At 39.5% G+C, this 15,434-nt stretch overlaps 1 protein-coding gene across 1 annotated transcript in view; it reads right to left on the bottom strand.

The window, feature by feature from the left end:
• The window catches only part of LOC133485960 (teashirt homolog 2), a 62,055-nt gene extending 46,841 nt beyond the window's left edge, over positions 1–15,214 (bottom strand). Inside the window, exon 1 of the mRNA XM_061790438.1 lies at positions 14,619–15,214. Coding sequence (XP_061646422.1) covers positions 14,619–14,658 — 40 coding nt within the window. The 5' untranslated portion in view covers positions 14,659–15,214. The remainder of the gene's footprint in view (positions 1–14,618) is intronic.
• Positions 15,215–15,434: the final 220 nt, after the last annotated feature.

Below are 15,434 nucleotides of genomic sequence, written 5' to 3'. Positions count from 1 at the left end.
TATTGCAGATGAATAAAAATATAAAATAAGCCATCATAACGGCATGCAGTTTTAGATTAAGTGTATTGCGCGGCAGCGTAGAATGGCCGATGAGGGGTTTTCAATTTGAATTTGTATACAGTGTACTGTAATTTCAGAACTTGGGTGGTTCAAGTTGGTTTGTCCTCATTCGGGTCCAGCTGGAGTCAATCTTAGCTGACTTTGGGACTGGTCGCCAGCCAGTCACAGGGTACATATAGACAAACAACCATTCACGTTCACATTCACGTCTACGGACAAGTTAGTCCTCAATGAACCTAACACGCATGTTTTTGGAATGTGGGAGGAAGCCGGAGCACCTGGAGAAAAGCCACGCAAGCACAGGGAGAACATGCAAAATCCACACGGAAAGACCAAAGCTAAGATTCAAACCCTGAACCCCACAACTGTGAAGCAGATGTGCTAATCACGACGTAGAATTCAACCAAGACTTTCCAGGACAATATGGTCAGGTTTTTTGTACTGTGTCGTTTTTGTGTGCGTATCCTCTTTCACAAGGGCCTCAATGATGATAAAACGAAGAGGACAACAAAAGGACGCCAAATGTAGTACTCATCAAATGTAGGGAACATATTCATTGGATTTACATTATTTCTTATGAACGAAGTTACAGTGAAACACAATTAGGATGCCGCTTGGCTTCAGAGATTCAAAAGAAAAATTTCCATTGAAAATAATATCAATGTAATTTGTTCCAGGGTTAAACTGTCACCATCATAAAACCTTTATTAACTTTACATTCAAAAAAATTTAAAAATGAGTTATTTAGACAGTATATGGTACTTTTCAATAACATGAAAACTTGAAATTCTAATCGGCTCAAATCAAAGGTTCGACTCCCGAGGCTTGACTATGTTTCCGGATGTCCCGCGGGTGCGGCGGTCCGACAGACTAGTCAGCCACTGTTGTTGCTTCTCTTAATCAAGTTGTGAGCACAACACAATTATTCCACATCCATCACGGACACTGAAGCTGTCACCGCTGTTTAATGAGTATCAATTAAGTCGTTTCAACTGACTCGCTCAGCGCGTTGTGAAGACACAAGCGGGCGGGCGACCTCCAAACACAAAAGACCTTCAGGCACGGTGAGCTTATTGCAACAATATGTCGTCATTTTAGCCTAAAATAATGGCTTCATTTGGATGCCACGCTGTCTGGTAATAAGGAGATATGCCTCTCTCTACTGTCTGGTGGTCTATAAAATAGCAGACTAGCAGGACACCTTACTTTTTGTGAGACGCTAACATTATTGTTCGGTGTTTGTAAAAACACACTAAAATCAGTCGGTGTTTATTTCAAGATAGAAGAATTCACCTTCAGCTGAAGCGCTGCGACAGGACAGGCAACCTGGGAAATTGTCAAGGGTCCCCAGCTGAAGGGGACCCTGACAGTTGCTTGAAATTGACCCACATCAATGGCAAAACGATAACACTGCTTTACACACTGCAACGACAACGTGTTGGGATTCCCTCGCATAGGGCCCCTTACGAGCTGTAACTCTCTGGGAGCTCGCAGCGAGCCCCGAGAAATGGCTGATATTAGCTTGCAAATGAGGCCCCCTGTTAGCAGTTGTCAAACACAGCAACAACAAAAATGAAGCGAACTTCTCACTCAGGGTAGCGGGAATATGTATCTGGTACATAGATGCCAGGTAACATTTGTTAAACAGCAGACCAGCAAACAAACTTAACGGGATAACATTATATGCTTTTTCAATCCTTTTTATTTGATTTCATTGTGTGGTTTGTCATTCTGAAAATTTTGCACATTTCACGTTTATTTTGTTGTTGTTGTTTGTTATTTGTCATTCATGTTAGATACCAATTTTAGAATTGAATATTTATCCAGCATCCATGTTTTTCGTTTGTTTTTTTGTTTGGTTTTTTCCAAGGGGATGACTTGCCAGGGGCCCCAGAGAATCTAGACATGCCCCTGGCCTATATATTTGCCTCGTACTAATTGACACGACTACCATACTTTCCCACAAAGTGGCAGCAGATTGTATTGGTAGTTGAAATACAATTGTATAAATTAAAATGGAGTTTAGTTATAACCACTATGAAATAAGTTTTTGGAAATAGGGTTTTTGGGCGGATTATTTTTTAGAAATGTTGTTGGTTTGGTTTGTATGTTGGCCTTGCTGGAAGCCTGCACATTGCTGTGGCCCATTCTAATGTCTTACTGCTTTAAAAATACATGCCAATACAGAATGTTACACACAGTTCTTCCTGATTAATGTCATTCGCAAATAGTATCAAATATCCTACATCTGACCAAACAGACGCACGGTGGACGACTGGATAGAGCGTCAGCCTCACAGTTCTGAGGACCCGGGTTCAATCCCCGACCCCGACTGTGTGGAGTTTGCATGCTCTCCCCGTGCCTGCATGGGTTTTCTCCAGGCACTCCGGTTTCCTCCCATATCCCAAAAACATGCATTAATTGGAGACTCTAAATTGCCCGTAGGTGTGACTGTGAGTGCGAATGGTTGTCTGTTTGTATGTGCCCTGTGATTGGCTGGCAACCAGTTCAGGGTGTACCCCGCCTCCTGCCCGATGACAGCTGGGATGGGCTCCAGCACGCCCGCGACCCTAGTGAGGATAAGCGGCTCAGAAAATGGATGGATGGATGACCAAACAGACAAAATAAACAAATAGCATTTTGAACACTAGAGCTCCTTTTTTGTTTTTTTCTCCTTATAGCAATTGGCTGAGTAATGGAGTAATGGCACAGTGGAACGTTTACTGTTAAAGAGCAGTTAAAGACTTTTTGTCTTAACAATGTTCAAAGCACTAAAGGAAAATGAGGTAACAGCGCTGATTGGATTATAATGCACTTTGACCAGTTAAAAGTCGCATGACTTAAATATTTAGTGTTTCACTTTCAAGTAGCAGTTAGCAGAGCAACCTATTGAAAATGTAAATGTACAACAAACTGGGTGTTTTGGGGATGAGCACCTACATTTTGATCTCGGTTCATGCCATTCCGTCAAAATGGTGCTGTCTGAATTGCTGTAGTTGCAATGTACGGTTAATTTAGCGTGCTCTTATTATTGTCTTGTTATTGTTTTTATTATTATTATCATCATTACTATTAATATTATCATTTGCCATTTTGGAATTGTTATGTTTTGTACCACCGACATCCCCCTGAGATGGTGCTTCCTCACATGTATGCTCTGTACTCTGCCTCAGATTATTAGGACAGTATAGCATTATTTTTAACCTAAATGTGTATGCGTGTGTGTCTCTGTCCTTGTGGACTGGTGGCGGAAAGGACTGATTTTTAATTCATGGAATGCGCTTTTAATTACATTTTATTTTGTATGAAAAGCGCTTACAAATAAAGTTTGATTGATTAATATTTATTTTTCTTGAAAAGAATTTATGGCATTTTGGGGATCCCAAACACTCACACATTTTGCAAGAGTGTGTCTTCTGTATCCTCCATGTGTGTATTTTACAGGTTCTGCACACAATGGTTGATACTAAATAAATTCTTAAACTTTTTTGACTTCGGTGTCAGTTTGATCAGCTGTTTTTTTCAGGATGTGCCATAGAGAAGCGTGTGCGAGGGCTCGTTCATTGCTGCTTGCAACTTTAAATACTATAATTGTATAACACGAGTCACACAAAAAAAATCAGTTTGTTTTATGAGCACAGGCAAAGACGCATAATAATTGTGGACATCGCTGTGAACTGAATTATTTTCTTTTATGATTAACTGAGTGTTTCTTTCCCCCCCCCCCACAAGCGCATTTAAAAGAAACCAACAAGAGCTAGTTACCAAATCTCATCAGGGATGCACGAGACCTCTGTTTGAACCGCAGCGGGAGACGGAAGATGGCGGTCCAGCAAGGTCAACTATGGCGGCTGAGCATCGACTTGATTCATCAAATTAGGTCGTGTGTAATTGCACCGCATGATGACTCATAAAACACGGGGCACATAAAGCTGTGACGGAGCCATCAGCCTGGCGCTAAACGAAGTTACCAAAGGTGCAAAGTTCAGCACTTCGTACAGTGCCGCAGGAATGTCTCCGGCAACACGTGATCTGCTCACATGCTCACCGTTACTGAGGAGATGTGTGATGATTATCGTTCCGAGCCCAAGTATTAATAGGTTGACGTTTTAGGCTAATTGGTAGAAGGTGATTAATAACAAAAGAGGTCGTTAAATATACATGAACAGGAAGTTGGAGAGATACTTCTTCAAGTGCACCCTGATTGGCTCAGAAACAACCAATCATATTTCTCAATAATGGAACATGCAGACATTGCAAGTCATTAACCTCATAAAGGAGACTGAATTGCAATACAAATTCTAGATTTCACACCTCAACAATTATAGCATTCCAAGTCAGTTTTACAATGGAACTTTTTCTAATTTGTTATGTGTAATTCACGTTAGATTTTTAATTACATTTCATAATTTATTGGCACATTAAAAAAAAATGTATCGGCAGCATTATGTGGTTCTATGGTAGCATAGTGAAACTAAACTATATTTGTTATATTTTATCTTAATTTATATTTCATTATATGTTCTTATAATGTATTAATATTTTCCAATATGATCATTGTTGTTTTTAATTCCTTGGGCTGGTGAAATTATTACCTCACAGTTACTTCTGAACACCCAATTAAGTAACACCATCAAAATATGTATAATGAATGTATTTTTATCTTTAGATTTGATCATGCTAATCTATAGCTACGGTTTGATATATTTAAAATATATATAATTTGTTTTTCAAAAACAATGTATTTTTTATTGTTTTTTACAGATTTACTCAAAATGAGTTTTTTTTTCTGCCCAAAATCATTTTTGAATATCCACTCAAGTAACCAAATTTGGTTCCTTGACACAGCATAAAACAGATAACAAAGTTAGCGCTTGTTATCATCATAGTTTAGTGTACTGTAAGTAAAATTGTATTGTGATTTGTATGAGCTGTATCATGTTCCTTACACATTTGTTGATGGATCAATAAGCAATTAAGTATCACATTTTCTGCAGAGGGCAGTAAAAAAAATCATTGGAATGACTTTTTGCTAATTTAAATCTTAATCCCAAGAAGAAAATAGAGTCAACTATTCCCTTGAACAATAACTGCTACATTTAAACAAAAGACAAAAATTAGCCAAAATGTCAAGGCAGTACAGCCTGAGGCTCAAAGCTAAACAGTTTCTCATCTAAATGCATGAGCCAATCAGTGTATTTGCACCAGTCTTTTTCAGTATTGCAATATAATATTTGCTATTTTTTAGTTCAAAGTGATAACTGCGCCCAATAAGAAAAGGCATTATCCAAAATATAAGACAATAAGCCACGACACCCCGTGCCAGGTGATGATTTTCCTTTGCAATTATCACATATCACCCCATTAACATTAGCACCAATGTTGTCATTGCTCCTGCAGTCACAAGCAGCCAAAGGTTAATTTGCATAATTCATCTTAATTGCAGCTCATTAAGACTTTGATAAGAAGCAAATCAGATAACTTAAGATGAATGTTTTCTCTTTTTTTATGACTGCTTTAATCCATGACAAGTATTTATGTATCACGCGTCCAATTCAATCGAAGTATAGTGCCTGTTCAATGTAAAGTCTCCTCTTAAATAAATCCTTTCCATTTTTTCGATGAGAATTGTTATTTAAGAGGTGTAAGGATAACATAATTGGGTCTCATTCAGCGTTAGTTACACTGATACTCAGGAGAACCTAATCTGTTTGTGATTTGTTTTTAAGGCCTCCATATGGCCGACATGTGCGCCCACCACCAACTCCTCACCTCCTGACACTACACGTGTAGGTCAACAAGTACAAGATGAACGCCTACATCTCTGGGCGTGGAAAAGACGATAGGGCATATATTACAAAGACGAGAGCTCAGGCGGGAATGTTCGTCGTAAAAATAACACACGGCGCAAGAGGAAGTGTGCGTTTCAGCACAAAGAACATAAAACACACAACCCCACCAGCGCTGTGTAATCGATAGCGGGCCCGCCGATGCTACTGTTGTCCTGCAGCATCGTTTTTGTTTTTGCGCACGGATGTGTTATGGCCACAAGGAGATTTAACCAGCTTGCACTAAACTCCCTTCCCAATATTCTGGTTATTGTTAGACTTAATGGGCAATGGGTGAAAATATACACAACAAGAAATTGTCTATTTTCTGCATCGCAGCTACATGAATCAAATTTGCCTGGAAACTGGCGCACGTCTCAAGAGGGACAGTGAGGTGAATGAACGTTAACACTGTAGCGGAGGAGGGAGAAAGATGGACATTTTGGAGTCTTAATCTGTTTTCCTTGGGACATTTCTTGCTGATTTAGAAAAATGCTTCATCTGATCAATCCGTACATACTACATACATTTTCTGTCAACACTTTGTCTTTTACAGTGCAAGGAAGTGTATTTGGTAGTTTAAACTTAAGGTGAAATGAATAACAAATGATTACTTATGAGGCCGTAGAACCATGCGATTTCTCCCAGCCAATCAGAGAAGGCAGGTAATGATGATAAAGAAAAGAGCATAATTAAATACAATGACATAATGTTGAAATTATGCTGATGTATCATTGTATTTATCAAAAATTATAGAGATTCAACAATTTGAAAAATCTTCAGTGAAAAACCAAAAACAAGATTGGAATGAAAGACAAATGTTTTTTTTGCTGTCTGTATTTTGAATTTTCAAGTCTTTTAGTGAGTTTGGAAATATAGATTATATAAAGTTATATAAAGCCTCAACATGAGGCAGGAAATTATGACAGCCTTTAATGATGATATTAATGGGACAGCTACAATTTACATTGTCAGTCCATTCACATACACAAACAATGGCAATATCTGTCTGTCAAAAAACATACACACCTAATGTAAACATCTGTCCGTCCATTCATACACAGTACACACACAACATAATGTAAAAATCTACAAGTCTATAACATAAACATAATGTCGGTAAACAGAATGTATCTGTCTATCCATTTGCATACACACTCCATGTCACATTTACATATATACACACATAATGTAAAAATACACTATGTCAGTCCATTTTACACATAATGTAAACAGCTGTCCGTCCATACACACATAAGGGAAACATCTGTCCGTCCATTCACATCCATATACCGTAAAGTATAAACATGTGTAACATAAATAAATAGATGTAACGTACACATAGTGTAAATATAATTCTGTCCATTCATATAAACAGTCCGTGTCACCATTTAGTGTACATATACACACGCCACATCTGCCTGTTCATTTGCATACAGTCTATCTGTCCATTTATACATAAACACATAACAATGAAAAAAATCTGGCTCTACATTCACATACACTCAATGTAAATATCTGTCTTTTCTATTCACATAAATATAATACCAATATCGGTCAGTCCATTCGCATTCACACGATATAAGCATCTGTGTCCATGTGCACATGTACACAATGTAAACATCTGCCTGTCCACTTGCACTTTAGGAAAAATCTGTTCAAGCGCAGAAGTCTTGCTTCACCATTGTGACGAAAACACAACTCCATCCACATGTGCACGCACGCTAACAAAAGCTAGCGGCACCTGCCACCATCTCACCTGACTTGAGATTTCTCCTCATTTACAGGGAAAAGTAGCTGATGAAGAGGAAGTTATTATGGGAAATCTCTATGGGGGGAGAGCTCAAAACTGCAAACGCTGCAGCAAAGTGTGCCGCGCTCGGGAGACTGCATTTCATCAAAACATTTGTTGACGTTAACCTCGTCGTCGCGAAACCCAGATTTAATGCCCGCTAATGATTGCATCACTTTGCAACTTCCCAGACCTCGAGCCAAAGATCGGCCCCCGAAAAACACTTCACTTTCCGCATATTACCCTCAAAATAAAGTTACTCGACATTTCTGCTTTTACTTCAAACTTTCTTTTTTGCCTTCCCTCCTATTCTGCGAGTAAACATTCAACTGTATGCTCACCAATCGACACAGTGGACTGTGTTAAGCTTTCGGTACCATCCCACGATGCTTGGGCCTCCAACGGAAGGGTGCCAAATTGTTGTGCAATATGTATCAGTTTATAGTGATAGTAGGCTGTGTTTTCACCGCTGTTTGTTTATTAACAGGATTACACATAACACATGATGGCTCACGTAATGTGCAATAACAGTTTGCACTCTCTCCCACTATTTATTTTACAGTTTGAACTATTATTGAATATTGAACTATTCTCATTTTATTTACACTAGACTTGTTTTATTTTTGCACTATTCCAATCTTGTTTTGTACTTTTCTTATTTTATTGGACAAGTTGTAAATATTTTAGGCACCAAGGAGTGGACAGCTCGAATTTAGTTGAAATGCATACAATGATATTAAAGGCAATTTTGATTCTGATAAACTGCTTTCCACCAAGGTTTTTGAGAATAGGGAATGGGGTCAAAGTAGAACATATTAGATTTTATGGGGCAAATTATTTTCCCACTACATTTTATACTTTTTAAACACAGTTCCTCAATTTCCGACAGAGTAATCAAAATGAGCATCTAGAACGGAGTGCAATATTAGAGTGCTCCAAATTGGGATAGTTTGAGGGCCAATTTTTCTATTTGTGTGTGTGCGACGTGGACAACAAACTCTTAAAAATAAAATATGTTGACATAAAAGAAAAAAGAAAAAAATGATTTAATGACATAAAGCTTGAGCACGTCACAGAACAAATTAAGCACTGAGACAGTGTGACAGTTCAAGTACAATTCTCCGAGAGCAAAAGAACAATCTTCGCTAGTCCCCGTTTCAAACTGGACGAGCGTTTCCCACCTCTAGTAGATCAACAACATCTGCCTTGATGCTCGGATGTTTTCTGGGCAAACCACTTAGGAGGAATTTGTGCGAGGCAATTCCCACAAGCTGCTGTCAGTCATGAGCTGGCGCTGCAACACTTAGTAATGCCTTTGTCTGCTCCCCAATTCATCTTGTTAACAGCAAATTGGGTTACAGGCACAGCGCTATTGTAAAAATTAAAAACAACAACCGCAAGAGGGGTCCTCCCACGGGTCGCACACTAACATATGGCTTCTTTCACTCAAACATGAACCTTGTGCTATTACGCCGCCTTTAAACGGAATAAAAGCACAAAATGCGGCTGATGATGTCGGAGTGATTAAGGTTCATTGCACTTGAAGAGCCCTTTTCCAAAATGCAATTAATGCATTTTGATTATTCAGAGAAGTTACCAAGACGTGCATACTTTACAAACATAAAATAATTCTGAAAACTATTCTTTCACTTTAAGCAAAAGTGCATGCAGTATACCTGCGATATCGAGAACTAAACTGATTCCGCAAAACCCAATGATTAAACCGCTGTTATGTCAAGGCATTTAACATAGGGAGCAGGTCAAAAAGCATGCACCTCACACATTCACAAACCCGACACAAACAAGCTCTATCCTGGTCAATAAGGCAACAAAAACAGTGTTTACTGTCGAGTGTGCATTCTCGCTACCTCTGAACTCGTGACCTGCTCGTCCATCCATTCATCCACCGCTTATCCATAATAAATAAAAACATACTCTACATGGAACGAAGCGGATAAATGTGAAACGCAGTGGGACCATATCACTGATTACCACGGAAACTTTTCTTCAAACGAGCGTAAGCGATGCCAGCACGCAGCGAGCTAGCCTTTAAACAGTGGGAAACATCAACACAAACTGTTGTCATTCCTACACCGTTTACCTGATTTGGTTGTAAATACCCTCAAATTAAAGCTGAAAGTCTGAAAGCACATCCTGTTCGTTTGCTTTCAAATCCATTGTGTTGGTGTTTCGAGCCAAAAAGAAGAGAATTGTGTCCGTGTCCCAATATTTATGGACCTGGCTGGAAGTATTTCTCTATGCTGCTAGTAACATAAAGATGAAGTTTATCGAGTGAACTTTATGCACGAGTCGAGCTCACCCACTTATGACACAGGTGTCAAACTTGTGGCTCGGGGGCCAGATCTAGCCTGCCAGAGCATTTTATGTGGCTCGCGAAAGCTAATCAACTTCGTGTTCCTTGGGAAAATATCAGAATTGCAAAATGTCTTCACCTTTAATAACGATAAGATATTGCAAGCATTTTTTGTTACCAAAACCTCTTTTAAAAGAAATGTTCTTATAGTTGAAAAACATGCTTTTATAGGCTTCTGATTTCAAAACTTGTTTCCATCAATTGGTCGTGTATATGTAATTATATGAGGCGATAATTCATTTAGATGGGTTCACAGTCATAACAGCCCTCCGCGGGAAGTCTACAACACCCCTGATGTATGATTATCATTAGTAGACCTTTGCTGAGCCAAGGAACCAACTGTATTTTACCTTAGGAAAAAAAAACCAGGGTAAACCACCAAACAAAAATATGATAATAGGTATGAATATACAGAAATCATTATCTTGTCTCAATTTTGTCACAAATGTACTTACTCAGTGTGAAGTCTGTGCTTGTTTAGTTGAACACAAAAATGATATATTTGTAGGGAGACATGACTGATTCTGTTGTATGAATTGTAACAGGTGGATACATAAGTTTATTGTACATTTTGCCATCCAATAGAAGAGCATTTAATTGTCAAGCCTGTCAAGATAGAACAGCAAATATATATTTCTGATTAATAAAAAACTATTTCAATAATTATAATAAAATAACAACAACAATAATAATTAATAATAATGCTGTAAACATACTTTCACTTTTAACCTAACTATACATTACATGAATTGATTTTATTTTATTGTTATTGTTGTTGTGACCTTTGGCTTGTCCCATCATTAGGCGCCAGCAAAACATCAAATGAATAATAACAAATTGTTTTTCTTCATTCCGAATACTGACGACCCCCTTCAAAGAAATGAAGTGTGTGTCTATGAAGGCGTACAATTTGAGTTTAAAGTTGTTTGGCCTTGGGGGAGGTCTGCTCTCGACTCCATGCTATTATACTGCTTGGATTTTTTTATTTTTATACTGCTCTCGTATTGTGTCTCATTAGATTGTGCAGGTATACCTAATGTAGTGTCCGGAGGGTATATGTTTGATGTGACACCTACATATGCACCTATTAATAAATGCTACAACTCCCAGAGGAGGATCCTGACTGGTTTGTGATTAGAAATAAATACATAAATAAATAAATAAATAAATAAATAAAAAGAACTCCAATAAGAGGGACATTGCATCTTTAAGAGCCCTACATCAATAATGAACACACTTAAAAATGTATTCCTTTGCATCTTGTGTGCGCCTATTTCCATCCTCCTTTCTCCTTGTTCCCTCTGCACACATCATTAAACATATTATTATAACATGACTGTCAGCCGCCGTTTTCCGCTCGCTCTATTCTTGCTCTGCCAGGTAATCAATTTGTCGTCACTCTCTGTAACCTCAGTAAAGTCATCAAGTGAAATGAGTTACAGCTGCAAAGAGCCTTCAAGAACACTGGCGGAGGAGGAGGAGGGGTGCGGAAAAAGGAGAAAAATGACAACGAGGGCTGGGAATATTCCACCGCTTCACATCACCGTCGCAGGTCTCGAAGATGAAATATTAATGCACAATTTGTTTATCTGCGGGTCCACATCTCACAAGCGCAGAGCTGTTCATTTTCAAGCTGAGGGGTTTGGGGAGGGGGGGCGTTTTCAGACAAGGGATCAGTCAGTCATGAACTCTCCATAGCCATTAGCGGGCCGACATTTTGATGAAGTATTCCTAATGTAGTGGATAGGAAAGAATGAAAACACTCTGCCTGCCAACTTTTGATTGACCATTAAGCCACTGATGAATGTGCCTGTCAGCCAGGAGACAATTACCTCAACAATGAAGAAACTCTTCTGGCGGGCTTATTTGTACGCTCGCGCAGGCCCGACACATTTAGGGAGCGTGTAAAGGGATCACTTAGGCACCGTCTCAAAAGTTCCCCCTACCCCCATCCAGATAATAAAAGCAAGGGCATTGCTTTTGGAGGACAACCACTTTGAAGGTTGAAATGTGGGAAAAATATTCAGTATATGGAGCAGGATGACCATATTTTGCTACCCAAGAGTAGGACGCCTCCTGAATTTAGGTGTGTGTGTGTGTGTGTGTTTGCAATACTGCCAAAACGATTGATAATCATATCAACAACTCTACTTTCAAACTAACTTTACTTCTTTTTCACCTAAAAAAAAGTACATCCTTCTTGCTTCTAGTCCCACACACAAAAGAAAACCAATAACTTTGTCCAAGAAGTTGTGAAACAAAAATGCAATCGTATTTATTACAATTATGTCAAATCTCCATAATATTCTACATATTTTATGTAGTCAGTGTTACTGCTGTCATGACTAACACATGTAAAGATCAATATGACTGTATGGAAAGTGACTGAAAAGCTAAACAGTGACAATACAGTCAGACTGTGTAGAGGAATATTAAACATTTTAATTAAATGTTTGGTTCTAAGTTTATGAAAAAAATAAAGTCTTTGTCTGAGAACTCACAATCATGATAGATCAGAACTTTGGCTACCTTTAATTGTAAAAGTAGTGGAGACATACCTTTTTTACAAACATATATAGCCTACCTATACAGAAGTATTCCCCCAAACTTATATAATATTATAACCAGCTCACTAAATACATAGCTGCAGTGAATGGAATTCACTCAAGTGGTGTTGTGGTGACACTTCCGCTGCAGATCAAGTTACGACAGTAATGACTGACACACCACCAATCACTGCAGCTGCTATAATGGTTGACGTGTAAGACTGCCCGATGACTGTATAACCCATGAACGGGAACAAAAATGCAGAGGAATATGAGCTCCGTGATTTGATCCTAAATGCAGAATGTGTTTGAAATTATTTGAATTAAAAGGGGGGGGGGGGGGGGACAATATAGAATTGATATCCCGGATAGATAAATTGTTGGGTCGAAAAAAATTACTGGGAAAAGACGACGTCTGGTCACCCTCGAATGGCAGCAAGTGCTTTATGTGTGTGTGTGTGTGTGTGTGTATGTGTGTATATGTGTTTGAGATCTCAGTATCTTCCTCACGTAGAAAAGCCATGCTCGGCGGAGAAACAATCGCCATCTGCTCGCAGTATCCGCAGCCATAATAAAGACTGATAACTCCTCACAGCTTCACACGCAAGGAAAAAAAAAAAAAAAGACATCCTCCGAAAACAGCCAAGAGATGGCCTAAGGGCCGAGGTGACAAGGGGCGAAGGCCACTGATTATGGGACCCCTTAGAAAATACGCTTCGCATCCCGGAAGGCTAAAAGGATTATGAAGACATACATAGATTACAGCCCACCAAAAATGTGTATGTCCGTAAAATGATGAAGAGTTCACAAAGAGTTCACAAGCAGGATACACACAGCTCCACACAACAACGTGCAGGCATGGAAGACATGACTTATTATTTACTACTCACTAGTTCACACTGAGCCATGCATGCAGGAGGTGTGGATCGTTGAAGGCGTACAAGTTGGTCCCGATCCGAATTACCATTTTTCTGTTTTTTTTTTTTTTTTTTTTTGCCTTGGTGAGGATGGCAGCTAGATAGATAGATAGATAGATAGATAGATAGATAGATAGATAGATAGATAGATAGATAGTGCACTACTTAGATGCGCCTGCTGCAGCGCTGTTCATTCACTCTTAAATAGTTTGTGGTCTGAGAAAGAACGCTGCTTTGGTTTAGTTTTACAAAAAAAAATTTATGTTTGTTGATCTGAAATGAATTAAAAAATCTTTAGAAAATTACACCAACTAAGCCATTAATTGATCCTTTTGATTTCTGTTGCATATAATTGCTTGCCACTCCATCAGGTTTGATGCAACCGAGCCAAAAGGGTCTCTGATGTTTATTTCATATTTAAAACATTTTTAAAAAATATTTTACATAGACATCCATATGGAAATATATAGTTTGTGGATTATTTCCTGCCACCTACAATTGTAATATGAAAAAGTGCAATAAAAGCTCATAATTTCTCTCTTCAGTCATTTAGGGAAATTGAATCACGTTCAGCTCAAGCCATAATATTAGGAACAGCACTTAGTATTAGGCAGTTTTACAACCACAACAATGAACATATTGTTGTAATAACACCTAGAAGTTGAGCATTATTTTTCTTTTAAAGGCAGAATCTTTGTAATGAATGCAATTCGATTGGGCATCCTGAGATCGGCTGGTGAACAGTCCAGGGTGCACCCCGCCTCTCACCCAAGGTCAGCTGGGATAGAACATGCACGGATGGATGTTGGGCAAGTGTAGTCTACCTAATAAAGTGACCTTGTGGCTCCCTATTGCGTCCTACTCCAATTATCATACTTTTTAACATGAAAAACGCTTCAACTTGTGTAGCGGTATAAGAGGGTCCTGTATGAAAACAAGCCCAAAAAGTTTGTTGGGAGGGACTAAAGGAGGGCTGGAAGGAGGAGGAGGGAGTGAGCGAAGGTGAGACGGTGACCATGGCAACAAAGGGAAAACAAGCCTAACAATGTCCCTCATAAAACGCAAAAGAAGACAACGGGAGTGCAAGAGGCGTCTTCTTACCCGCAGCCCGTCGAGGCGCCTGCTGCTTCCTGCGTGGCATGTTGTTCGCGCGCGCGTGCCCAGGTGCAACCACAATGCGGGGCCACGCTCGTGAGCGCGCATAGAGAGTGCACACGCGTGCGGAGCGTGTGGGGTTATTTGTCGTTTTTTTTTTTTGTTTGTTTGTTTTTTTCCACGTCGCTCGTGGCTCTCAGTCTGACTGCCGGAGAGAATCCAGTTCGCTTTTTGGCGTTTAGCAGATCAAAATGAAATACAGTAAATAAAAAAAAATAAATCAACCAATGAAAAAAAAGACAAATCTCGGCTTCTTCCGTCTTCTTCTTCTTCTACGCGGGACGGTGCGCCTTCCTTCTCGTGTCCATCTGATCGCTGGTCCCCGCGTGTGCACGCGCGTCCACTTCCCCCCTGCGTGGACTCTTAACGGGTGGAGGTGCTCAAGAAATTAACATGGAGAAGAAGAAGAAGAAGAGCAAGGAAAAAAAGGGTTTGAGCACCGGAAGCGTGGACTGCTGGGTGCCGGGGTGACTGGCAGAGCAGAGGCGATGTCAGCGCGCAGAGATCCACGCGAGAAACTGAACATTGAAAACTCCTCCCTCCCTTCCTCATCCCTCCTTCCACCGGGCCGGACCTGACGACGACGACTACGATGGCTGCGAGACATTTGTGAGAACAGATAAGCAGTAGTTTATTAAAGGAACAGAGGCTGCATGCCGCTGACTGCCTTTCAAATGAATATATTTCTTTTTTCAAAACCGATTTGGAACCGAACCTTTTTTTTTTTTTCCCCTTTCCTCACACGAACATCTTATAGTAATT

The sequence above is a fragment of the Phyllopteryx taeniolatus genome, chromosome 1 (assembly GCF_024500385.1).
Source record: "Phyllopteryx taeniolatus isolate TA_2022b chromosome 1, UOR_Ptae_1.2, whole genome shotgun sequence".
Lineage (NCBI taxonomy): Eukaryota > Metazoa > Chordata > Actinopteri > Syngnathiformes > Syngnathidae > Phyllopteryx > Phyllopteryx taeniolatus.
This window is presented reverse-complemented; position numbering and strand designations above follow the sequence as displayed.